This window comes from Fusarium solani, assembly GCF_023522795.1.
Source record: "Fusarium solani strain SB1 chromosome Unknown bctg00000005, whole genome shotgun sequence".
NCBI classification, from domain to species: domain Eukaryota; kingdom Fungi; phylum Ascomycota; class Sordariomycetes; order Hypocreales; family Nectriaceae; genus Fusarium; species Fusarium solani.
This window is the reverse complement of record NW_027072153.1, coordinates 2,432,149-2,454,798: the sequence shown is the minus strand read 5'-3', so window position 1 is coordinate 2,454,798 and position 22,650 is coordinate 2,432,149. Positions and strand designations below refer to the sequence as shown.

The window sequence follows — 22,650 nt, the reverse complement described above, 5'->3', positions numbered from 1 at the left end:
TCCAACTATTCACGTGCGTATATGATCACTGCATCTAGGATATCCGGGGCGTTCTGGGCTATATGTAAAGCCACGGGGGCCATTGTTCATTAGAGTCTATGCTTTGTTTTTATCCCACGCCTTTATATCATCAAATGGTATCTCGATGCACCGTCCTTCTTCTATGTTCCGCCCAAGCTCACTGCGCTGCCGTACTGCCCATCTGTCAAGGCTGGCTGCTTGGGTGCTGGGGCCATGTATAAGGTTGGGCTGGCCCATCTGGAGTGTAGTATAAGGGTTGATTCCCCATTCCCGCGTCTTGGTGGTATGAGGGAGTAGTATGGTAAGGTTGGGATGCAGAATAGGGGATATGCGGGTGAATGTCAGTGTGGTAAGGGTAGGGGTTCTGCGCATAGTATGGCTCCGGAACCCCTGAAGGCGCCTGTGTCACCGCCGCGACTGTCGTTGGAGCCGGCAGGTAAGTGGCTGTCGGATTGACCGCGTTTGAGTACTCTTGCTGAGTGACAGTTGGTGCCAGGCTTGGATCCATTATTAGGTCCGCGCTTGAGGATACCGCAGGTTGCTCGTATGACGGCGCCTGTGACGGTGTTTGTTCTGAACTCGACGGCTTCTCCTGGCTCGTTGAAGAAGGCTCAGAATTTGACTCCTTCGCAGCCTCTTCGGCCTTCTTTTTCGCCTCAAGCCTGCTCTTCCTTGCGCTCGCAATCAAATCCTTGAACGAGTCGTCATGCTTCGCCGCCCAAGCCGCGCCGTCAAAGTCCTTGTCCTTGATAATGGCGGCATTCTGCGCCGCCCGGCCAGTTGTTGGCGCTCTTCCCCCTGCGTTCGCTCCCAAATATCCAGATCGTGCAGCAATTCGCTGCGCTTCTTTGGCTTTGCTGCGTCACAATTGGCGTTCCACAGTGTCACCCACTCCTTGTGCCGGCGCTCGAGTAACATGCGAGGACCCTGGTTGGAGATGCCGAGATCTCCTAGCTTCTTGCGCAGTGCTTGGTCTTTGTACATCGAGTAACTCATCGTCGGTAGTCGTTCGGGGGCCTTTGTCTGGCGTTGTTGGTTGCCAAACGAGGTTGAGCTGCTTCCGGCTTTTCTTTGTGGAGGTTTCGAGCCTGTGCAAGTTTCGAGATGCTTGAACACTTGCCACTCCTTCATCCGGCTTTGACAGACGGGACAAGCCACAAGACCGTCTCCTGTTGACATTATTAGTGTTCCATCTTGCCTACTCTGAACAATATTGATCTTACTAGGCTCTGGTACGTAGTCGTCATCATCATCTGGCACTTCCACCACCTCGTCCTCTTCTGTAGGTACTGTGTAAGAAGGTGTATTGGTTCGAGATCTTCTTGGTCGAGTTGATGTCCGTGGCCGCTTGCCCTCTGGCGCATCGTCCGACTCGTGGTGATCGTTCTCGGCTTTTCGCTTAGGTCCAGCATTCGCCGCACCCCCATTCCGCGCCAGCTCCAAAGCCGCCGTTCTGGTCTTGACAAAGGCCTCCACGGCCTCCTCCATTGACCAGTTGCTCCGCAGCTTGAGCTCCTGCTCTGATGCGCGACAGAGCGGACACTTGCTGTCGTTGGACAAGGCTCTCCGAATGCATAGCGAACAGAAGGTGTGGGAGCATGAAGTAATCATGGGCGTCTTGAAAAAGTCCTTGCACACCTGACAGCGAAGGGCGTTTTCAACAGCGGCGATACCTGCCAGCGGCGTTGACAGCCAGTCTGTCGAATCGGGGACATCGTGGTTGGCCATGAAGCTTGGCTGTACGGCTGGTCTGGTGAGTCGATCGAGTGTTCGGAGCCCCTGGATGTTTTATGCATCAATCCTATGAGGTGACAAGGAACGCCGTATACGAGGAGGGGTTGCCCGGGAAGAAGTCTTGGTTCAAATCAGGTTGTCGCGCTTAGACGCGATGCCTAGAATGACGCCTGCAAGCCCGAGAAAACCGTTATGTAGATAACCCCATTTTGTGTGGTTTCTGCAATTTCAAACTATCTGATTGAGGCATAAATATGAGTTAAAGGGGGTAGCACCTTCCACTCCTGGCCAGATTGCACGTGAGAGCGCGTCCACTCTACGCGTCCTGCAATTGGCGTCTCTGGGGATACCACGATTTCCATGGCCAAGTCGTAACGCGGATCTTGTCCAAATTCTTTCCTTTTCTTCCTCTTGCTTGGCCCGGTCGAAGAGAAGAAGTTTTACACTCGAAATCACGGAATCATGGACGAGCATAGGAAATTTTTGGCAGATCGCCTGCTCAGTGAGGAGCGACCGGTATGCTCTCAATAGAGTCCCTTTTCTGCGGCCGAAGGCAGGGTTAACATGATGCAGATCACATATCGAGTCCTCAGCAGAGCCTTGGATGTTCATGTGAACACTGCAAAGGAGTAAGCTCAGAAGAAGAATAGCTGGTTCATATTTCTGACGGCTTCTTAGGATGCTCTATGACTTTCACAAGTACCAGAATGCTTCGCGGGCCAACTCGGTCTACGCAACCTACCTTGTCTATGGTATCAGGAGCTCAGACAATCAGGAGTCTGATGGAGATGTTGAGATGGCAAGCTCAGCTCCCGAGAACGAGGCATTTTCGGAGACGGTGCCCGTCACGACCTTGACCCTTGCCAGAGAGGAAGAGCTCAGCGGTAGCTTAATCCTTGACTATAACCCAATGATCATCCACTAACTTCGTCAAAGATATCCTGGCTGATTACCAGCAAGTCACTTCAATTCATGTCTACAGTCTTGCGCCTCATCCCCAAAAGGACCTCTCCCTCTTATCAGATGTTTCAGCACAGCTATCGGAGTACCCAAAAGAAGAAGATGCTTCCGCCGCATCGAAGAAGTATGGAATCATCAGCAACCCTCAAGCTCGAAAGAGAGATCGCAAGGGCCGTTCGCAGGCTCCTCCCCCAGCTACCTCACAAGCTATCAAGCGAGAACCCGCTTCGTCCAAGCCGGCGCCAGCTGCAAAGGTCAAGGAGGAACCGTCAACAGCCAAATCAGAGGCAGCGGAGGCCAAGCCGACCAAGAAGGAAGCATCAGCTCCCTCATCCAAGGAGGCCACGCCGACTCCCAGTGGCTCGAAGAAGCCAGCCGCGAAGAAGGGCATGGCAGGGAGCATTATGCAATCATTCGCTAAGGCAGCTGCACGACCACCCAAGCCGAAGCCTACTCCCAAGGAGGAGGATACTTCCATGGCCCTCTCAGATGACGGCGAAGCTGATGACTCTGATATTATTGCCTCCAAGTCAAAGCCTGCGGTGGATGCTGAGGAAGTCAGGAGAAAGCGTCAAGAACGCGAAGATGCCCTGCGGAAAATGATGGAGGACGACGACGAGGACGACAACAAGGAAGATTCAGACAAGGAAGAGGAGCAGGAAGACGAAGAGATGGAAGAGGCACCCGAACCTGAGCCGGAACCTGAGGAGCCCAAGGAGAAGAAGCCTTCGGAAGTGATATCGAGCAGCGGTGATGGGCGCAGAAGAGGAAAGAGACGAGTAATGAAGAAGAAGCGCATCCTCGATGACCAGGGGTATATGGGTAAGTTTAGAATAAAGTGGCCAAACTACGGGCTCAGATGCTAATCATTGTTAAAGTCACGATTCAAGAGGAAGGCTGGGAATCATTCTCAGAGGAGGAGGCTCCGAAGCCGGCAAAGAAGCCAGCGCCAACTCCAACCCCGTCATCATCAGGATCCAAGGCAAAGAAGCCTGCTCCAAAGGGACAAGGAAACATCATGTCTTTCTTCTCCAAGAAATAGGAGGCGAAAGATGGTAAGAGTCAGGGACAAGACATGAAATAGACAGCATGGCGGATAATATATTACACATATTTATGGGCTTTCACAGCGTCGGTTTCCCCGTTCAACGCCTTGTATTTGGCTGGGTCAGCCTTGACCCTCTGCAGCACTGCCGCCAACCTTTCGACGCCTTCAACCAGGTCTTCTTCAGGCACGTAGGAAAATGTTAACCGGACGGCGCTGTTGAGGTTCGCACAGGTTTCTTCGCCACGTATTTGGAACATGGTGCCGTTTCCGACAACCAGGTTCTCTTCGGCAATGGCAGCATCAGCCACCAACTTTGAAGACACGCCAGGACCAAGCGTTAGCCATACAAAGTAGCCGCCGTACACACTCCCATCAACAAGCCCAGCCTCACGGATTCCAACACCGAGAGGAGCCAAGTGCTTGTGAATCGCCTGCATTAGGACGCGGTGTCGATGTTGCAGTCTGGGCCGTAGTGTCGTGGCGAGGCGCTCCTGGAGAGCACCGGACTGGACCAAGTCGGCCATCATGGAGGCGCAGAACTGGCTCGGTGAGCCTCCCGATTGAGTCGCTCCCGTCTGCGACAGACCCCGAGCAAACGCAGGCGAACCCTCAAGCCAGCCAGTCCTCACACCAGGTCCGACAAGCTTACTGAAGGAACCATTGCTCACAGCGTGTCCGAATCCCTGCGGATCATTCTCCGCCTGACCCATGGCGAGGTCAATGTCGCACAGCCGGGGGAGCAGCATATCCGGGTGCTCGTTCGGACCCAGGTGTTCGGCGATCTTGGCCGGGTCGCTGTCGATGCGCCACTGGAGAAAGTCGTAGACGTCGTCGCAGATGATGAGGGCGTCGTACTTGCGCGCCACCCGTACGAGGGCTTCACGACGGCGCAGGGACATTGTCTTGCCGGATGGGTTGGAGCATGTCGGTACGACGTAGATGATGTGGCGGTAATGCTTGCGATACTCTCCTGGGTCGCTGAATCGAGGCTATCGTGCATGTTAGTGCAAGTGTCTACAAGCTCTTGATGTCATCCCTACCTTGGCCTCTGGTGGGTTCTCCTCAAACTTGGCGAGCTTCTCCTCCAACGCCTCGATGTCGACGCCCTCCTCATCCTCGGGAAACGCCTTCAACCGCCCCTCGAAGCCAGCATCGCGGAAGATCTGAAAGACGAGGTGGTAGCACGGCGCAACGCACCACACGGCCTGGGTGACGTTGGGATCGGTGAAGCTCTGCAGGATGCAGGCGACGTTCTGGCTGGCGCCTCCCGAGATGCAGATGCGCTCCGGGTCCCGCTCGACGCGGTAGTGCTCCGACAGCCATGTGGCCAGGGCCTCGCGCAGGGGCTGGTAGCCGGCGTCGGCGCCGTACTGCAGCGCGGGGATGTAGATGGAGGGGTCGGCGAGGTTGCGCTGGGCGGCCGAGGACAAGAGGTCGGTGGGGAGGAGGGAGGGGTTGGGCCAGCCGCGGATGAGGTTGATCTGGTGCTTGCCCGCGTCGGGGTTCGAGGGGAACTCGGAGGCGTGGGTCGCGGGGGCCATGGTCACGATGCTTGATGATGGTGTTGAGGAGTAACAAGGTCTGAGAAAATGAGGGCTGCGGCCCAACGTCATATATGTCTCTGATCTCCTCGTTGTACAGTATCCCGCCCAGCTTTTGCCCATCCAGCAGTAAGAGCGATGTCGGACCGGCTGGAAGAGGTTCATGGCCCTCCCTTCTTCAAGTCTTGAATAACCGAGCGGATGGATGGTAAAGGGCGGATAACTGTGGACCTCTTCCGTCCCGCATGGGATCCATGATTGATTTTCTCGGAGTTGCTTGCCAATTGACGAGGGCGTTTCGAGGGGCACCAATTACGTAGGTCGATAATTACGAAATCTGGGGTACTACAAAAACTTCGTGGGGGGAAGAGAAGATTAGTTGCTTGTGACACATAATGGCGATAGTTGAATCCTACAAGGTCATTGGTCTTTGTTGCAATGGGGCTGTTCGCCAGTACTTTCTGTTTCGAGACAAGCCGGTGATAGCTAGCCGGTCCGGACCACGAACATGTTCCTCATGCTCGAAAATCTCGGCCTGCATCTCAGACCTGGACAGTAGTTCTCTCTTGTCAGTAGGTAGCCGGCCTCTTTTATTCGTGCTGCTTTTCTCCGTATGCCAAGTACGCCCAATCCACCCAATCAATGGATGTATAATGTCGTTCAATACATCTGTTGTACAGGCTAAACTTTCACCCATCCGTTGCCCATCATATCTCATACGGTTCGGCGCCCTCGCCAAATATCAAGTGCGGCTTTCTCTTTGCGAGATCCAGAATCGTTGATGCAAACACACCGTTGGCCCATGCGAACCAGCTTCTCGTGTACTGCGAAATATGCTGCACATCAATACTCTCGTGGACCAGACCCAGCTTGGCCGAGTCAAGCACTAGGTCTAAGCATTCCTTGATTTCGGTCTCGTTGCTCGTGGTTCGGGCTTGGATGAGGAGACTCATTGGCCATGCGTTCCTCAAACCAATGTGAGGGCCTAGAATGTCAGTTGATGCATGCCACAGTTTGCGAGACCATTGGTGTCTTACCTCCAATACCCTTGAAGGCCTTTCCTTCCAAGTAGTAAGGGTTCCCACCCTTGTCCAGTAGCATCTTCCGTGTGTTTTGGTATATCGGGTCATCCACATCGCAGAATCCCATCAGGGGAAGCGCCAGCAGCGAGGGATAGTTGGCATCATCCATGAGGATTGTCGATCCGTACCCGTCTACTTCGTACGCGAACACATCGCCGTACTTCTTGTGCTTGATCACACCATGCTCCATCACGCCGTCCCGGATCTTGCTGCTCCATTCCTCCAGCGTCTTGGCCAGCGTTGTCTTGCCAGCTTTCGTGAGAAGCGCAGCCGTTCGCTTTAGCTCCACTGACATCTGGGCGTTGGCGGGGATGAAGAAGCCAAGAATCGTAGCATCGTCACTGGGACGGAACGCTGACCGGACCAATCCAGTTCCCCAGTTGAGAGGGTTTCCCTCGCCTCTCAGATTCAGCGTCTCTGTTCCGAGATCAGTGCGACGCTGGAAGGTATACTCGTTGCGCCGGTATTTGCCCGTCTCAGGGTCAAACGTCGACTTGGACTGCTGCTCCAGCACGCCCAGCAGCGTGTCAACAGCGCGATACCACCTCTTGTTCAGAAACTCGAGCGAATCCGTGTGCTCATAAAAGTCGTTGCCAAGAGCGAGGAAGTGCGCGAGGGAATCCAGCTCGTACTTGCACTCAAAGACGGCCTGTGGCTCGTAGGCAGGGTGCACGACATCATCCTGGCCATTAGACGAGATGGGTAGTTCGCTGATGGGCGGCGGCTGGAAGGCATTGCAGTAAGGCGACTCGATAACATACTCGGCCTGCGTGTTGATGGCACCGAGCAGTAGTGTATGCACATCGGTGTCTTTGTTGGCCAAGGGTTGGTAGGGTCTCAGCTGATTTGTCGAGTCTCGCAGCCATTCAGCAATAATGTCGCCGGTGATAATGAAGGATTGCGGTCCTTGCCAAGCCTCGTCATCGTGGAATCCTCCAAAGCTTCCCATGCGGAAGAAGCCAGTCTCAGACTTGCCCTTGGTGTGGAATTTGACCGTAGTGTCCGTCGTCGAAGGGAATGCATTCTCAAAGAGACGAGCCAGATCTGGGTCTGTCATGCGCGACGTGACATCCTCGATGACCTTTTCGATCGCTGGTGATTGAAAGGTCCGACATTTGGGGCTCGGTCGTTGGTAGGGTAAAGCTCTAGGGCCGGTGCTCAAGGGTCGACTGAGGAAGCAACATTAGCTTGCAGCGCCGGTAGAGACAGCATGGGTGCATACTGGATATATGTAGCGTATCGCGTATAATCAGGACATGAATGCGCATAGTCGGAGAGAGGTCTTTGGTTGCCGTCAGTGCTGGCGCTGGCGAGCGATGCGCTCAAGCCCAGCAAGCTCGACGCCAGCAGCCGGAGCGTCATGGCTTGGGGGAGCGTTTCTGCGAAGAATCTAGGTTCGGGTTGTAGGTGCGATTAGGACAAGACAGGCCTGAGTCAGATCGGTGCGGAAGAGGTCGTGAGGATTAGGGTAATGGTGTCAAGAAGTCGAGTTGATGGTACTGAACTGGTTGATCTGGTGTTGTCGCATCCCTTGACTGATTACGTAGGATGAGACAGCTCAGGTAGGGGTGACGTGGGGCTTGCACGGGAGCTGGGGTAGCTCTATCTTGGGAGCACTCACTATCGCAACCTCACCAATGATTGTTTCTTCTACTTCGAAATCCTTTAATTCGAGCACAATTAATCTACAAGGGGTATCATTCAGAAACTATCGACAATGCTAATTCGCCATCATAATCTAACTAAACCTAACACCAGTATAACATCACCATCCCCAAGTTCGGCTGGACGCCGTAAACACTGGCGGCTTCCATTGAATCTTGGTCGGATCAACTATCCGCTTGCGCTTCAGCTTTGACTTTTCCCGTTGCTGAATCAGCTTGTCTGGTATCACAATCTTGTGGTCGCTCTTATGATACACTTGCATCCGCATCGCCTGGAGAGTATGCTCCACATCCTGGGTCGTCATGGCTAGCGTTGAGGAAATGGTCTCGATCGTCACCTTTTCCTCTCGCTCGTTGTAACCCATGAGTAGCTCGAGGATGTTCTCCGACCAGTACTGTCGATAACTCAGTAGACCCAAATCCGACAATGGCTTCTCTGGAGACCCAAGCTTCCCTTCAATCTTGGAGAGCTCGTATGAAAATTGAATCAAGAGTCGTCCGTAGCCCTTGCGCTGGTATTGTGGCAGAGTTAGAATACAGGCCACGTTGTACCCGTCTGCACTCTCTTTCTCCTTGGAAAAGTACCCAACCAGATGGCATCCCTTTTCCGTCCGCGTAGTCATTACGTAGAACAAGAATGGGTCTACGTCATAGTAGAGTGTCTTGTGGTCCAGGAACATTTTGGACAGTAGACACAGGTTGCGACACCATGTCCGTTGTCGTCGGCCGTCAATCTCGAAAAATGAAATGGCTTCGTCTCGGTAGATTTCGTTTCCTGGGGGGTGCTGAAGCGTGCACTTTCGTCGATGTCGCGTAAACGATTTTTCGTCTCCGTAGTAGCTCAGGCAAAACTCGCAGATGAAGATGACGTCCTCCTGGTTAAAGACCTCGGGGTATGGCGAAAAGTACCATGGGTAGAGATCGTGTTTTCCGAATTGCACCTTGGAAATGTTTCGAATTCGTGATACTTCGGTTGGGTTCTGCGTCATTGATCCAGATGTCCGCAGCTTCTCGATCTCGACTTCGCGACTGAATTCTGCAGGTTCCTTCTTGACTTCCGTCTCTTTCTCATCCATGTCCATATCATCGACCGCGGGTGTCGCGCCACCTTCGACGCTAGGTCTCGTTTGACTGTCGCCATCGGGGCCAAGGGAGGAAGACTTTTGTCGGCTTTGGGAATCTACAAAGTCTCAAAACAACGAATTGTCAGTCGCATGTGTTGATAGAGGCTGGGGTTTACCTACCTGTCCAAGGATGCGGCGTGTTCGCCTCTGAAGCCACAGACTGCTCTCTCTTGCTTAGACGCTTCTGCGCCTTTTTGGATTGCTTCTTTGATTGAGCTGCTGACGCCTTCTTGGTCTTGGGGTCCTTGGGCTTGTCCTTGTCCGGGTTTGGCCACTCGACTTCTCGGGTGAAATCGATCCTCGCCACAGGCACCCATTCGTCTAGTCGCTTGTTAAAGTTGTCGAAATTGCAGTAAAATTGCTTGCCGCTCTTTGTTGTCTTGATACTAAGGATCTCGGCTCGTCGCGGTTGACCTTCTTTTTCGACCCAGGCGATGCATCCTGTTGCTATCGTCTCGGGTGTCGCGTGGCCTTTTAGTCGAGGTTCGCCAGACCCTACGGTGGCCTCTCCGCCAGGGGTACCGCCAGCCATGATGAAAAGGGCTTACGTGGTGGCCTTTTTGATGATTGTCGCGCTGTCGCGTGGTAGCTTGTCGCGATGATGGAGCGAGAGGAATTATTTCTGGAGGGGCATGGCAGAATATGGAACTGAGCGCTTATCGCAAAGGCGGTGAGCATAAGTCAGGCTTATCAATTCTTCGTCAGCTGCATAAATCCCGTTAGCCTCATCGCCTGCAAAGCCTGCCGTTCTTGCAAGCCATCTCTCATCAACCACTTACACCAACGCAACCAGCTTACTGCGGTACTTAACCTCGATCGCCTTACTCGTTGAGAGGATGGCCGAATTATCATCTAACTGGAAAAAGCTCCAGGCAAAACTCAAGACCGAATCAGCTTCAAAGCCGTCCCTGAAGCGGAAATCGGATACAACGACGGCCAAACCAGCACCCAAAAAGCCCAAGGTCGACAAAACCCTTGAAAAGCCACAAAAGAAGACCAAGGGACCACGTGCAACGGCTAAAGGGCAAATGGGTGGCGTTCACAGCTCAAAGATTGAAGATGATTCACAACTTGGGACTTCAACATCCCTCGCATTATGGGCGGAAGACAACGACATATCTGCCGAAGCCTTGGCAGAGGCGTATAACCTCGGAGCCAAGGACAACTCAATGATGCTCGCATCAGCAAAGGACAAGATCAATCATGGCCTCACAGAAGGGATCGACATTGGCAAATATATTGCCATCGACTGCGAAATGGTTGGTGTTGGTCCTGGTGGTTACGAGTCAGCTCTCGCCCGTGTCAGTATAGTCGACTTTCACGGGCGTCAAGTCTACGATTCGTATGTGAAACCGAAGGAAAAGGTCACAAACTGGCGCACGGCCGTGAGCGGCATCAGTCCGAAGAGTATGAGATTTGCTAGAGACTTTGAAGAGGTCCAAGCCGACATCGACAAGCTTCTCAAGGACCGCATCTTGATCGGACATGACCTCAAACACGACCTTGAAGCCCTTATCTTAAGCCACCCGGCCCGAGACATTCGAGACACAGCCAAATTTCCAGGCTTCAAAAAGTACGGCAATGGGAGGAAACCTGCGCTGCGGCTCCTCGCGCAACAGTTGTTGGGGGTTGAGATACAAGAAGGGGCACACTCCAGCATTGAAGACGCCCGAGCGACAATGCTGCTCTTCCGAAAACACAAGTCAGCTTTTGACATGGACCATGCCAATCGATTTGCGCCGCAACCAGTATCAGGAGGACCAAAGGGGAACAAATCCAAGAAGAAACGAAGGGGATGATCAATGCCGTATCACCCACCAACACCACGCTATGAGATTGTCTAGATACCCATGCAGCATCGTTCACTACCTTCCGAAGAGGCCCTTTACCTTACTACTTATCATCCTCCTTCTTTACACTCTCACAGAGGAATCCCGTCCATCAACTGGAGTGACCCCTCTCGACCGACAGTAATGATCACATCACCCAGAGTTTTGGTCACAAAACCAGCCTCGCAGTACGTGAAGTAGTACTGGCAACAAATTAGTTTCCGCAAATCCACAAATATCTTGGCTATATCTCACCTCCCACTTCTTGCGAAAGACCTCGACTCCTTCGGGAGTCATGTCAGGGTGTTCCCTCATCAGGGCTGGTCGGATTTTATCGTCGAAGCTCTCCATAAAGTTCTCTTTCCACAGCCTCAGCGTCTTGGCGTAGTGTCCCCCAATATTCTCAACATTCTCCACAATGAGTGTGCCTTGAGATTGCTCACTGATGTGATTCAAGAGCTGGGTGATTGATGGGAGGTATCCGCCCGGGAAGATGTAGTGGTTGATGAAGCTGCAACGTATTAGTGGACAGAACGGCGCTCTCCTCATTTGACTTACTCTTCTGTCTTGGAGTAGGCTTCGTGGCGGCCTTCGGGCATCGTGATGCACTGGAATACGGCTATTCCGCCATCTCGCTTTAGAAGCTTATCGATGCAACTGAAATATGTGGCAAGGTATTCCTGACCAACTGCCTCCAACATCTCGATCGATACGATCTTATCATACGGCAGTTCGGGAATCGGGAGCGCTCGATAATCCATCAGTTTCACCTCGATCCTGTCGCTGAATCCCGCGGCCTCGATACGCTCTTCGGCCAAGATCTTTTGCTCTTTGGAAAGAGTGAGGCTGGTAACCCGACACCCGGTTCTCTTCACAGCTTCGATCGCGAATGAGCCCCATCCGGTACCAATCTCCAAGACATGGTCTGTTGATAGGATCCTGGCTCCGTCAATGAAGCGGCATAACTTAGTGATCTGAGCCTCCTCCAATGACTCTTCTTCCTGGTCGAATCCACGATGGCGTTGCCAGATGGGACATGAGTAGGTCATGTCTGGTGAGAGAAAGGCTGCAAACATGTCATTGCTGATATCGTAGTGCGCTGAGATGTTGAGGAGTGCATTTGAAAGAGTGTTTGTTGAACGAGCCACGCTGGAAATTGCAGAGGACAGGCTTGAGATCCAAGTTGTGCCATTGTCCATCTGCTCGCGGTTGACAATGAATAGCTGGGATCGTGTCAGTCTCATGCAGGAGGCTGCTGTTGATAGCAACTGACTTGGAAGAAGGATGTCAAATCTTTGCACTCAAAGTCGCCCAGCATATACGCCTCTGCGAACCCCATATCGGCAAACAAGAAGAGGCGCATCCAGAAAGCGTCATCCTTGACCACGATCTCAACGCGTGGAACAGTATCCGCCCGTCGCGGCAAGCCAGTGTCATCAGGCTGACTTTCCAGCTTGCCCGAGAGCTTTTGGCCGTAGACATATCTCGTCTCGGCCGGCTCGTCGACCAGAAGGAGAGTTCCCGTCTCGATGCGCGAGAGGACGGATTGAATGGCTGGCTTTGCGAGGGCCAGCGCGGGACCCCATGTCAGGCTGCCGATTGAACCACGGACAGCTTCAGCACCGCGGGAGACGGGCTTGCTGATTGCGGGAGGAAGAGTTGGTAATGAGAGACCCATTCGAACCATGGCTGCGGGGGGTTGTCTAGTCTTGAGCTGTACCTGCAGTCAAGAGATGAAGAAAGTCGAGGCTTATATGTGTGTTTGGACTCGGGCCGTGAACTGAAGCGAACTCTTTAGTATGGATGAGAGAGTTGAGGTCAGTCTTCAGCTGGCACGGAGGGACAAAACATCCATCTCGAGACCATGAGGGGTCTTGGGTGGGTTTATGAATTGCTTGAGGCAGAGCCCTGGACCCCTACTCCTTACATGGATCGGGCTGTCCGGGCTCATCGTGCATGTTGGCGGCTCATCGATAAACCGTACAGCATGGAGATGTTGGAACGGCTGGCAGGGACGGCAGAGATCGGGGCTAGTTTATGGGGACAAGCAGCAGCAATGATCTTGGCGAGAGCAAGGGTTTAGTGTGCTATCTTTGTTCAAGGCCATTGGCATGTTTCAAAGATTTGTAGCGATGTGAGCGTCACTGCAGAAGCCGTTGATATTCAACGGGTACGCCGAGGCTATCTGGCTGCTGTCGGAAGCAGCCTTTACGACTTGGCTTCACAACTACAACGCGGCATCAACAGAGGTAACAACCTGAGAGGGATACTTTGAGTACCTTGCAGAGCAGGATAAAACATCAGGAACTGGATCAAATCACCAACTGCATCGAGCTAGTACGAGAAGGCTTCCATGACGGGTCTAATTCTCGATGGAGGGCGCACGAAGTGGATGCCAGATCGATCAGTCTTGATGTCATTGACTTTTCTTCGGTACTCCGAAAAGACCGATTGCGAATGCGATAGGTGGGCCTCGTTTTCTTTCAGCAAGCCACAGAGGAAGAAAATGGTAAGCGAATGTAAGAGCCGATGCTGAGATGTCGAGATGCGCTGTGCCATCACGCAGAGTGCATGGGAATCGGCCTCTTCTTAGATGGACAATGTCAATGCGATGGCCGATCTCGAAGGGTGGTCCCTTGGTCCCTGAGGTGGTTGCCCGATTTGGCTTATCTCTTATCAGATTAGATAAGCTTAACCCAGTCCCTGGAACGACCCTTTACGCGTCTCGGCGCGTCTCCCTTGAACCTCGACAATCCACCCAACCAACCAACTCAAAATGTCACAACCAATTCTCTCGATAAAGTCTAACGACAACAAGGCCAAAGCCGTGACGAATCTACTGCCCTGCCGTATCCATCACGATGGCCCTATTCCTGACGTTTCCACTTATTGGTCGCCCACCACTGCCGAAGGTTTGTACCTACCCCTTGAGAATTCGACGAGCTCTGGAACTCACAAGCTCTCATAGATGGCACTAAGCTAGCATACTTTCGGGGACGGAAACTCCATGGCAAGACTATCAAGCTACCGGAGCAGTGCCGCGGTGTCGTGGTAGAGAGGAGGCAAGAAAAGGAGCAGCAGCCTGTAGTAGAGGAACCGGTCGTTGTGGTCGACGACGACGAAGCTGAGAAGGAGCCGGTCGGAACCATGCAGGTCACGGCTGAATTTGATGAAATGGTTATTTGGGGACATGAGACTGTCGCCGATGCCGCTGGGGACCCGTATATTCGGAGTATGGAGGAATGGCTTCAAGTGGCTGGTCAGGTAAGCTTAGCCTTCGCTTCGACGTGTGGGCTCATGGATACTAATTACTTAGATTCACTCTTATTCGGAAGAAGCTCTGGGAAAGTAATGTGGATGGGCCTATGGATCTAGAAGTCTCAACAGCCGCGAATATCAGGGCGCAGGTTCATCCTCTTCAAACAACTGAGATGGGCATTGTGCGCGCCAAGAACGTGCAATCATAATACCTCCCCTTGGGTCAAGGGCAGCACGTTGAACTGAAGACAGTTCGAACCCATAACGTGGTTATCAGTAACACTGGGTAGGAAGAATTTTCCTTGAATTTGCGTACAATAGAATATTTTGATTGTAGAGCCAGGCCTAGGCAGATTTAGAAATCCACTTATCATTTAATGATGACCTTGCTCATGTTGTCTATTTCTCAACGCTCTAGGCTGCTAGCGACAAAACAATTAATATCGCGAATAGGGCGGACCCGAGTAAATCAACCATTGATCGCTGTTCTGCTATTTCCCTCTTCTCTCCGCAATCTTTCTTGGAATACCGCAGTTTCCTGATTGCTGCGCAAGACCTTGTCCTCCTGCAGCTTCTCCTTCAGGTCTAGAGGTGTCGCACAGGACACTGTCACCACAAAGTCGGACCCTTTTTGTTCAGTACTCACCCACTCGCCACCGTAGAGTGTCGAGATAGCCTTGCGGAAAGCAGACGCGTCGCGTATTATGGTGACGGGAAACATAGGTGAAAATGGGCTTGACTGTGGAAGTCGTGATGTGAGTTTCGCGATATTCGTAGTAAGGCGACATTTCTTGCAGTAGTAGACTGTAGAGTGTTTGGTTGTCTTGCTAGAACATGTGATCAAGTACTTGGTTTTATACCCACGCCCTTGGCCGCCATCTATTCTGATTCTCTGTAGACAATGCTCATACGAGAGTGGAAAGCCTGATTTACCTTTCATATGGGCTGAGAGCAGAGGTTAACAGTTGCATTCATTGCTTCATTTATTCGCTGCTTCTCTCTACCTATGATGAACTGTATTCGTTGTGACTAGCACCAGACGCGCCCAAGAGTGACGCATCGGCACTTGGAGTAGGACCTGCGGGAAAGACTCAATCTATTTTGAATATGTTGTTGCGACTTCTGCCAGCTGGAATGGTGTGTAGGTTGATTACTCAACAAAGAAACGTCGGCAGCTGAGAAGCTTCTGGACGCACATGGCCATTTCATGTTGGCTCGTTCCCAAAGGGGAGGGACATTGAATACCTCTTTGTTAGTTTTGAGCCACAAGCACCCATTTCCCTTTGACTGGGAGTAACTTGAGTCTTTATTACAAGCTCAAAAGTGTCCTTGTCTTTGGCGCCCATCATGATTTACTGCCTCTTGGAGAACAAGGGGTGTCTACTTCATGTACCTCGAATGGCCCTCAACTAATGCTGGTGACTTGGGGAAGTTGGAACCATAACCGTCGAGCAGGGGGCGCAGATAGTTTCACTGAAGAGAGTGATACCAGTATACTTAGATGGGCTCCTTTGCCCAACACCAGGCCGCACGGCAGATGAAGGGTTGGATGAATAAGACAAATACAACGCGAGATTCTTTAGGGTTCGTCAAAGATACTTCCACGTGCCTCAAAGATCAGTTGCTTCTACTCTTAGCTTTCAGTTAGTTGGCCCGCATGAATGACACGCTGCGCAGATCAGCATCGTTAAGCCAGGTGCTTTCTCTCCTCAAAGGGCAACCTCGGGCCCCTCTCAATAGACTCTCCAGGTTGATAGTCATCTACCGGGTACTCAAGGCTACTTGAATCATATAAAAACAAGATACAACGTCTAATTGGAAACCAAAACTTATTCTGACAACTTCCAGGAAAATTGCCTCTCCATTCTCAACACAACCGACAAGCTTTTTTTATCATCACCAGCTGCCACTATGCCTGGCCAGTCGACTACGCTGAGACATGTTCTCACCCAGGAGAAACCCTGCGTGCCTTGCGCCACCGAGGCAGGAAGAAACGCTACGTACGCTGGCTGGCCGCAGCTCGAGAGCTCTGGCATCAGCATCTGGGACGAGTTCAACCTGACCAACCTCAACGCTAGCTACGGCCATATCCTCAACGTCCCCATCCCAGAGGGGCTGATGGACGTCCCACAAGCTGATCAGGTGCTTGCTGGAGTTTCCCTCGCCAAAGAAGAACACCTGAACTATCTGATTGAAGGGAACGACCAAATTCTGCAAAAGGCTCTCCGGCTCGCCAAGTCGCACCTTGATCTTCATCCCGGCATCGTCTTGAAGCACGACTTCATGGCGGCCGATCAGTCGACCCCTATGTGGCTGTCACACGGGGCGCGAAGAACAAAGATAAACCATCTCATTCGGCTGGATGACTCTCCTGGACCTACCTGCCTCGTGGTTGGCCTGATGAGGTCAAGCTCAAGGTGGAGCGGGAGGGCAGTGGCAGGTCGGCTGGAGGACAATATGAGAAAGGAGCTCGTCTGGCCTCTAAAGCAACTCGCAAACGCCTGCGTGATGGCCAAGACCCGGTACGGCTACATTCAGACGGATGAGGAAATGGTTGTTTGCCGGTTTGCCCGGAACGGCCCGGAGTGGAAAGTGGCCATCATGCCCATCCCCTGGTCCCGGTACGGCTGTCATGTTCTCACCACCGATCTTGCCCTCTGGTGGATTTGCATGATGGCAATGTCGACGCATCAACCCCGAGACATAGTAGGAGAAGCCCAGATGGCCAACATCAGTGACTGGGACGTGGTGCAACTCGGCCAGGGACGATGGGTGCGCCGGCATCTTTACTCTGGCGTTGTGCATCCCACGAACTCTCCTCCACCTTCTTCATCGACATACTAGACCCCCTCGCCGGTTACCATCAGTCTCAGCGTTCCAAGTTCGGATGGTTTTGGACTTGTCCACCCTCACTCAGTCTTGAGTGATGGGGAGTCATCTAAGGCGAGGTGAAGAAAGTCAAAAGGGCGGCCACATGTTGATAGTCGGTCGCCAAGGAAGCTGAATTGGGCAGAGGCCGAAGCAGACATGTTTTCTTTAGACCCTGGGGTTTTTGTTTTCTCCTTTCAACAATTAATTTGTATGTATGTAGCCTTAGTGATCAATTTGCATGGCACTTTTGCACACGCACGTAGGTGTCAAAGGCCCTGCCGTAGGTCGCATATTGCGAGGTGCCAAATATAGGAGTGGTTGCCCAAACGTAACAATCGATCTTAAACGCATGAGAGAGGCCACGGCAACGTGCACAAAGACTAGAAGTGAATCTCTTTGAGGTTAAATCCCCCGTGGGTGGCCCGAGCATGGACTTGTTGAAGCCGCTTGGCAAGGTGACCTTTGTTCGGTTATCATTAGACCATCCAACATTCTATTATCCAAGACCCATTTCTTTTTATAAAGCAAATTTTCATTGTGTACGGAGAGGCCTTTTGTGAATGTATGTCCTGACAAGATTATTTACACAAGATGGGGCCAGATCATTCCCCCCAACCTGCTCTTCATACTTCTCCCTATATTGTCAAAACGACCTATCCCTCTTCACCGATTCTCAATACTCCATTCCAGGCCTCACCCACTTCGCCATGTATCCAGACTGGCCCGAGTCCCCCTCGGACCTGGTGCCGCTCCCGCTTTGCGAAGGTCCCAAGCTAGAGCCGTTCGACTTCCAGGGCCCCCAGAAGATTGATTTCCTCCAGCACATTGGGGAAGGCAGCCACTCTCATGTTTTCAAGGTGGAGATTTTGGGCCAGATCTATGCCCTGAAACTTGCAAGTAACCTCCGAGATACAACATCTATGTACCAGCTGACCCCTATGTAGTTCAAGTTTGTCGGCGATGAGGACTGTGAAAGCCCCGTGGGTGAAGGCAACCAGGATGATCTGGAGGCCCTGACTGCTTTTTCCAATTACTCCGAGCCTTTCAATTGTGAATGCCGCGCCTTTGGCCGTCTCAAGGAAGCTGGCTGCGAACATCTGGCCACCAAGTGCTTCGGCTATCTATTGCTGGAAGAAGACAACGAGCGGGCCATGATGGACTGGTTCAAAGATCTCGATCTTGATTTTACCGAGCACTATCCACAGTTTGACGTGCGATCGCGGTTCCTAGGCAAAGATGGAAGGCCGCCACCCATCCGGGGCATCATCAAGGAACTCGGCCAGCCTAACGAAAAGCTTCGCACGGGGACTCTACGCAGTACACTTCAGGATGTGATCCAAATCCATCAGCTTGGCATCATCCGCCTAGATATCGCTCATCGACAAATCATCAGCGGCAAGCTATCCGACTTTAGCACCACCATCACGTTTCCGCACTTCATGACCAACCCTGAGCTGAACCCACGCATTACACCAGATATAATGGCCCGGATGGAGCTGCAGATCTTCAAGATGAGCCTCGGTGACTATTGCATGTTTGACGACATGGTTAAGGAGTGGAACTACTACCATCAGGATCCTAGAGATCAACTCACCTTCTACTCGTTGCCTGGTGGGAAGTCGGGTCAGGGGTTGGAATATGAGCTCAGGAGTCTACCATCCCGAGAGCGCGTCTATACTCTTGCTGATCCCAGAACGTACGACTGGAAGAGCAGCCACGGTGAGTCAGATGGCAGGGTCACCAAGAAGCGCCGACGACCTCGTGCCAAGCCCTCTAGGTGGTACTATGAGGACGATCCGGATGAGGTTGCCAAGATGAAGCGCCGTCGGCTTTACGGCGCCGCGTACGAATGGCATTACAGGGATGGCCATGCTTTCCCACATATGAGGCTCTTTGGCGAGATATGAGAAGGGAGATGAAGAGCGAGAAGAGGGCAAGACGGGATAGAGGGCGTAAGAGACTTGGCCGAGGTGCGGTAGCAGGAATGAGGAACTGATTGGTTGTCAATTTGATCTTGTTTCGTTCTTGCTTGGGCATGAAAGGGACTATTGCTTAATTATTGCATGGCTGATAACTTAGGGGTAGATAGATTTTAGGGCTAATTTATTAACTCCTTTTTTGGGTCATGACTTGAACGCTTTTGAATTTATTCCTCATCCAAGTTTGTTTCAACCCCAGCCTCGAGACTCGCATCCAAGTCTCGCTGTACCCAGCGGATCTTGTTCTGGATCCGAGTGAAGGCGTCTCTTCCAAGCGGCAGCCTCAGGATGTTGCCCTTTAAATGACCCGCTCCTCCCTCGCCCGTGACAACTTCAAAGATGACGTTGACAGCTTTCTTCGGGTCCCCGGGCTGCTTCCCCGTAGCGGCGCTGAACTTCTTGAGCGCCTCGTCCACGGCGGTCCCCGCGTATGCCCGCTCGGCTGAAGTGTCGCTCTTGATGCTGGCACCAAGGAAGTTTGTCCTGAACGCACCGGGCTCGACCAGCAGGACTTCGATGCCAAACTCCTTAACCTCCTTGGATAGCGCCTCGGTAAAGCCCTCAAGGCCGAACTTGCTGGCCGCGTAGAGTCCGCAGCTGGGGTTGCCGTCCTGGCCTGCCACGCTGCTGACGTTGACAATGGTCCCCGAGCGACGTGCCCTCATGCCAGGTAGAACAGCCTGGACGGCATAGAAGGGACCAAAGAAGTTGGTTTGGATTTGTTGTTCAGCTTCCGCCTCCCTAATCACCCTGTCAAAATCATGCCATTATGCAAGACCTCGATGACTCACGTAAACAGTTCTATCACGCCCAAGACAGAGTATCCGGCGTTGTTGACAAGATAGTCAATCTTTCCGAATATCTTTTCTGCCTCCTGGATTTTCTTGGTTATGCTCGCCTTGGATTCTGTCATGTCGAGCTGAATGATCTTGCCCCCGGCTTCCTCGATTGACTTGACGGCCTCAGAGGATCGCACTGGATCCCTCACCGTCGCAATGACTCGATGGCCGGCTTGGAGAGCACGCAAGCTCAGCAACAGGCCAAAGCCGTTGGAGCTTCCGGTGATGAACCAAACAGGTGCTGCCATTTTGATAACGAATCAAGTGTGATGGGTGGAATTTACCCTTTTTTTCCTGCATCAAAGCAGAGGATGTCTTCCCTATATTTATAAATCATCATGATGCGGACTTATTATCGTCGTCTCCGTTAATGCCGGCGGATACGCCAATACGCCCACACTTGATGATGATCACAAATCCACACCATCGCTTATGCACCATGTCACCAACTTTATCGCCTAACACCGAAAAACATATCAGACATGTGAATGTGTATCGAAACTTTGTTCCGAGATGGTGCCCTCCATCTCATTGGTGGCGAATATCTTTATGCAAACCTTGAGCGCCTCCTTTGACTTCTTGGTTGTGGCAATTGTATCATGCTCCCGGCAACATCGGGAGCTAACGACCACAATCGTAGAGATTCAATATAACGGAAACATGAGACGCTACGTGCCGCCCGCTATAGCTAGACAAAAGGCCACTTGCGTCACCAAAATGTTGAGGCGTTGTTGCCAAGGACATTGTGTATCGATGGGACGACCACTCTCCGACACTCCGACCGATTGTTAAAACACGTTGGGCGAAAGCCTGTTGGTTGAAGATGAAGTACTTCATAGCACCAAGGTTGGTTTGGTATATGACTCCAGCCAACGATATGCCATTGTTGAGTTACCAAGGGGGGAAAGCTGGGCTTCTTTCTGGTATAGGCCTCAACTCCACCGCACTCTAGTACATACGACCATACCCACTGGAGAACTCGGGATCCCGTCCGCTCTCCCATAGATAAGCCAGTGAGGGGCGGATTAGTAGTTGGGTCGGTGACGACCAGCGAATCCCCGCTGTTGTATGTTTTTTTTGCCAATTCTCTGAAAAATGTTGCACGTGCATGTTGCTGGAGGCCTTTTGTGACAATGGTTCTGGCTTTGCTCGTTCCCCCAAATGGCGTGCAGGGTGGTCAACCAACAGGCCCCGGGCCATTTACATCACTACAGCCAATAGGAAGACAGAAATGCGCAAGGGTAGCTTATCGAGCAGGTTGTTTCTAGCAACAAATGTTCAACAAGTCCTATCTACTTATGAAAGAGATCCTTTTTTTTTCTTCTTTTTTTTTTTCGCTCTTTTCAGTGTGTCGCAAGTGATGAAAAAGAAAGAGAAAAGAAAAGAACCCCGCCACATCCCGTGCCCTCTGGGTACCTCTCTCGTTCAGGGACCTCAGATTGTAAACAGCCCATGTCCTGAGGCAGCACCTCCCCATACATTGACGGGTCCAAGGATAGACTCGTCATGGCGGTAGGAATAGCCGCGAAGGGCCCCATCGTGATCAAAATAGAGGGTTACTTCAACGGATAGCCCGACAAGCCCGACACGCAAAGCAGAGGGGACGGTTGATCTTCTGTTGTCCAAGTGCACACGGCGGTTCAAGGTGCGAGCCCAGCCAGTGTAGCGGGCCTGGGGCACTGAGGCTGGGGCTGGGGCTGATGTGGCTTGAGTGGCTGGAGCCGTCGCTGTCACTCGAGCTGAGGCTAGCGTCTGGGTCTGGATGACCGTGGCATGCTGGCGAATCACCAGTTGCTGCTGTTGATATAGCTGCCGCCTTTGATAGGTCTGGCTGGTAGACCTTCGATACGTCGTGACGGGTTCGTTCACAGCAGTGACACGCCTAGCCATGGCGGGGTGTTCTGGTGGATGATTCGCACCGGTGGTGGGGAACCGCCTAGGCTGCTGGGGCTGGGACATAGCAGGGGCCAGAGACTGGAATTGGGATGACTGAGGCTTGCTGGTGTTGTTCATGGTGGACTTCTAATTTATTGCAAGATAAATATGGAATGGCACAAAGCTGGTTGAGATGAAGAGCATTATTCCGGTCGAAAACGCCCTTGAATGCCATTCGAAGGGCCTTTTATGCTTGTTGGTACCCTGGTAGGTATCGGTTTTCAGAACCCCCCCCCCCCCCCCCCCGGTGATGATGCCTCGTGGAGGGTATCGTTTTCGGCCCCTTCAGATCCAAAAACGTCCCCCCTGTTATTGAACATCGTGTCCCCGTCCACGTGCTCAGTTGTCGAGCTAACCACAGCCTGAAATTTCCCTCAAGCCTCAAACTTACCTCTTACAACATCCAAAATATGACCAAGCTCACCCAGGCTCTATCCTGGCTGGCTTCTACTGGTGGAAGCGGGGCCCCTTCCGACTTGGTTTCGCCATGTTGAGATTGTGGACTTGACAGCAGGCCCACATAGTTGAAGCGACCACGCCGTGGCCTCAACACCTGGACTTTGTCACCTTTGTTCTTGCCCTTTGCTCCTGGCGTCGGCTTGCTATCCTCTCCGGAACGACTCCTGTCAATCAGATAAGAAATATCCCGTCAAGAAGTACTTCCACCTCTGTAATTTTCCGACTCAAGCTTAAGAACCGTCCAGTCTAACAACCTACGGCCAGAAGGTTGAATACCCACATTCAAGGGGGCTGATTGGTCAAAGA

The 22,650-nt window shown here is 52.3% G+C and overlaps 10 protein-coding genes across 10 annotated transcripts; 5 read left to right on the top strand and 5 right to left on the bottom strand.

Annotated features, from left to right (window-relative positions):
* Positions 1-205: 205 nt before the first annotated feature.
* MRS44_009223 (uncharacterized protein) lies at positions 206-1,749 on the bottom strand (the record flags this gene model as incomplete). Its single annotated transcript, XM_065621213.1, has 3 exons — positions 206-859; positions 910-1,190; positions 1,245-1,749. The coding sequence occupies 3 exons, from the start codon at positions 1,747-1,749 to the stop codon at positions 206-208; spliced, it is 1,440 nt and encodes a 479-aa protein (XP_065477285.1).
* A 570-nt stretch (positions 1,750-2,319) lies between these two features.
* Positions 2,320-3,757, top strand: MRS44_009222 (uncharacterized protein; the record flags this gene model as incomplete). Its single annotated transcript, XM_046276438.2, has 4 exons — positions 2,320-2,384; positions 2,434-2,639; positions 2,692-3,537; positions 3,594-3,757. 4 exons carry the CDS (start codon positions 2,320-2,322, stop codon positions 3,755-3,757), a joined length of 1,281 nt encoding a protein of 426 aa, XP_046132691.2.
* A 62-nt stretch (positions 3,758-3,819) lies between these two features.
* Positions 3,820-5,304, bottom strand: MRS44_009221 (uncharacterized protein; the record flags this gene model as incomplete). Its single annotated transcript, XM_046273890.2, has 2 exons — positions 3,820-4,752; positions 4,804-5,304. The coding sequence occupies 2 exons, from the start codon at positions 5,302-5,304 to the stop codon at positions 3,820-3,822; spliced, it is 1,434 nt and encodes a 477-aa protein (XP_046132690.2).
* Positions 5,305-10,010: 4,706 nt separating this feature from the next.
* Positions 10,011-10,973, top strand: MRS44_009220 (uncharacterized protein; the record flags this gene model as incomplete). The annotated part of the gene is made up of 1 exon (XM_046269826.2): positions 10,011-10,973. The coding sequence occupies one exon, from the start codon at positions 10,011-10,013 to the stop codon at positions 10,971-10,973; it is 963 nt and encodes a 320-aa protein (XP_046132687.1).
* A 122-nt stretch (positions 10,974-11,095) lies between these two features.
* MRS44_009219 (uncharacterized protein) lies at positions 11,096-12,690 on the bottom strand (the record flags this gene model as incomplete). The annotated part of the gene is made up of 4 exons (XM_046269825.2): positions 11,096-11,206; positions 11,259-11,514; positions 11,562-12,226; positions 12,277-12,690. 4 exons carry the CDS (start codon positions 12,688-12,690, stop codon positions 11,096-11,098), a joined length of 1,446 nt encoding a protein of 481 aa, XP_046132686.1.
* Positions 12,691-13,779: 1,089 nt separating this feature from the next.
* MRS44_009218 (uncharacterized protein) lies at positions 13,780-14,355 on the top strand (the record flags this gene model as incomplete). Its single annotated transcript, XM_065621212.1, has 3 exons — positions 13,780-13,915; positions 13,963-14,267; positions 14,320-14,355. 3 exons carry the CDS (start codon positions 13,780-13,782, stop codon positions 14,353-14,355), a joined length of 477 nt encoding a protein of 158 aa, XP_065477284.1.
* Positions 14,356-16,172: 1,817 nt separating this feature from the next.
* MRS44_009217 (uncharacterized protein) lies at positions 16,173-17,105 on the top strand (the record flags this gene model as incomplete). Its single annotated transcript, XM_046281249.1, has 1 exon — positions 16,173-17,105. One exon carries the CDS (start codon positions 16,173-16,175, stop codon positions 17,103-17,105), a length of 933 nt encoding a protein of 310 aa, XP_046132684.1.
* Positions 17,106-17,839: 734 nt separating this feature from the next.
* Positions 17,840-19,039, top strand: MRS44_009216 (uncharacterized protein; the record flags this gene model as incomplete). The annotated part of the gene is made up of 2 exons (XM_046273889.1): positions 17,840-17,989; positions 18,077-19,039. The coding sequence occupies 2 exons, from the start codon at positions 17,840-17,842 to the stop codon at positions 19,037-19,039; spliced, it is 1,113 nt and encodes a 370-aa protein (XP_046132683.1).
* A 239-nt stretch (positions 19,040-19,278) lies between these two features.
* MRS44_009215 (uncharacterized protein) lies at positions 19,279-20,198 on the bottom strand (the record flags this gene model as incomplete). Its single annotated transcript, XM_046280090.2, has 2 exons — positions 19,279-19,852; positions 19,903-20,198. The coding sequence occupies 2 exons, from the start codon at positions 20,196-20,198 to the stop codon at positions 19,279-19,281; spliced, it is 870 nt and encodes a 289-aa protein (XP_046132682.1).
* Positions 20,199-21,384: 1,186 nt separating this feature from the next.
* MRS44_009214 (uncharacterized protein) lies at positions 21,385-21,963 on the bottom strand (the record flags this gene model as incomplete). Its single annotated transcript, XM_046279514.2, has 1 exon — positions 21,385-21,963. The coding sequence occupies one exon, from the start codon at positions 21,961-21,963 to the stop codon at positions 21,385-21,387; it is 579 nt and encodes a 192-aa protein (XP_046132681.1).
* Between the last annotated feature and the right edge of the window lie 687 nt (positions 21,964-22,650).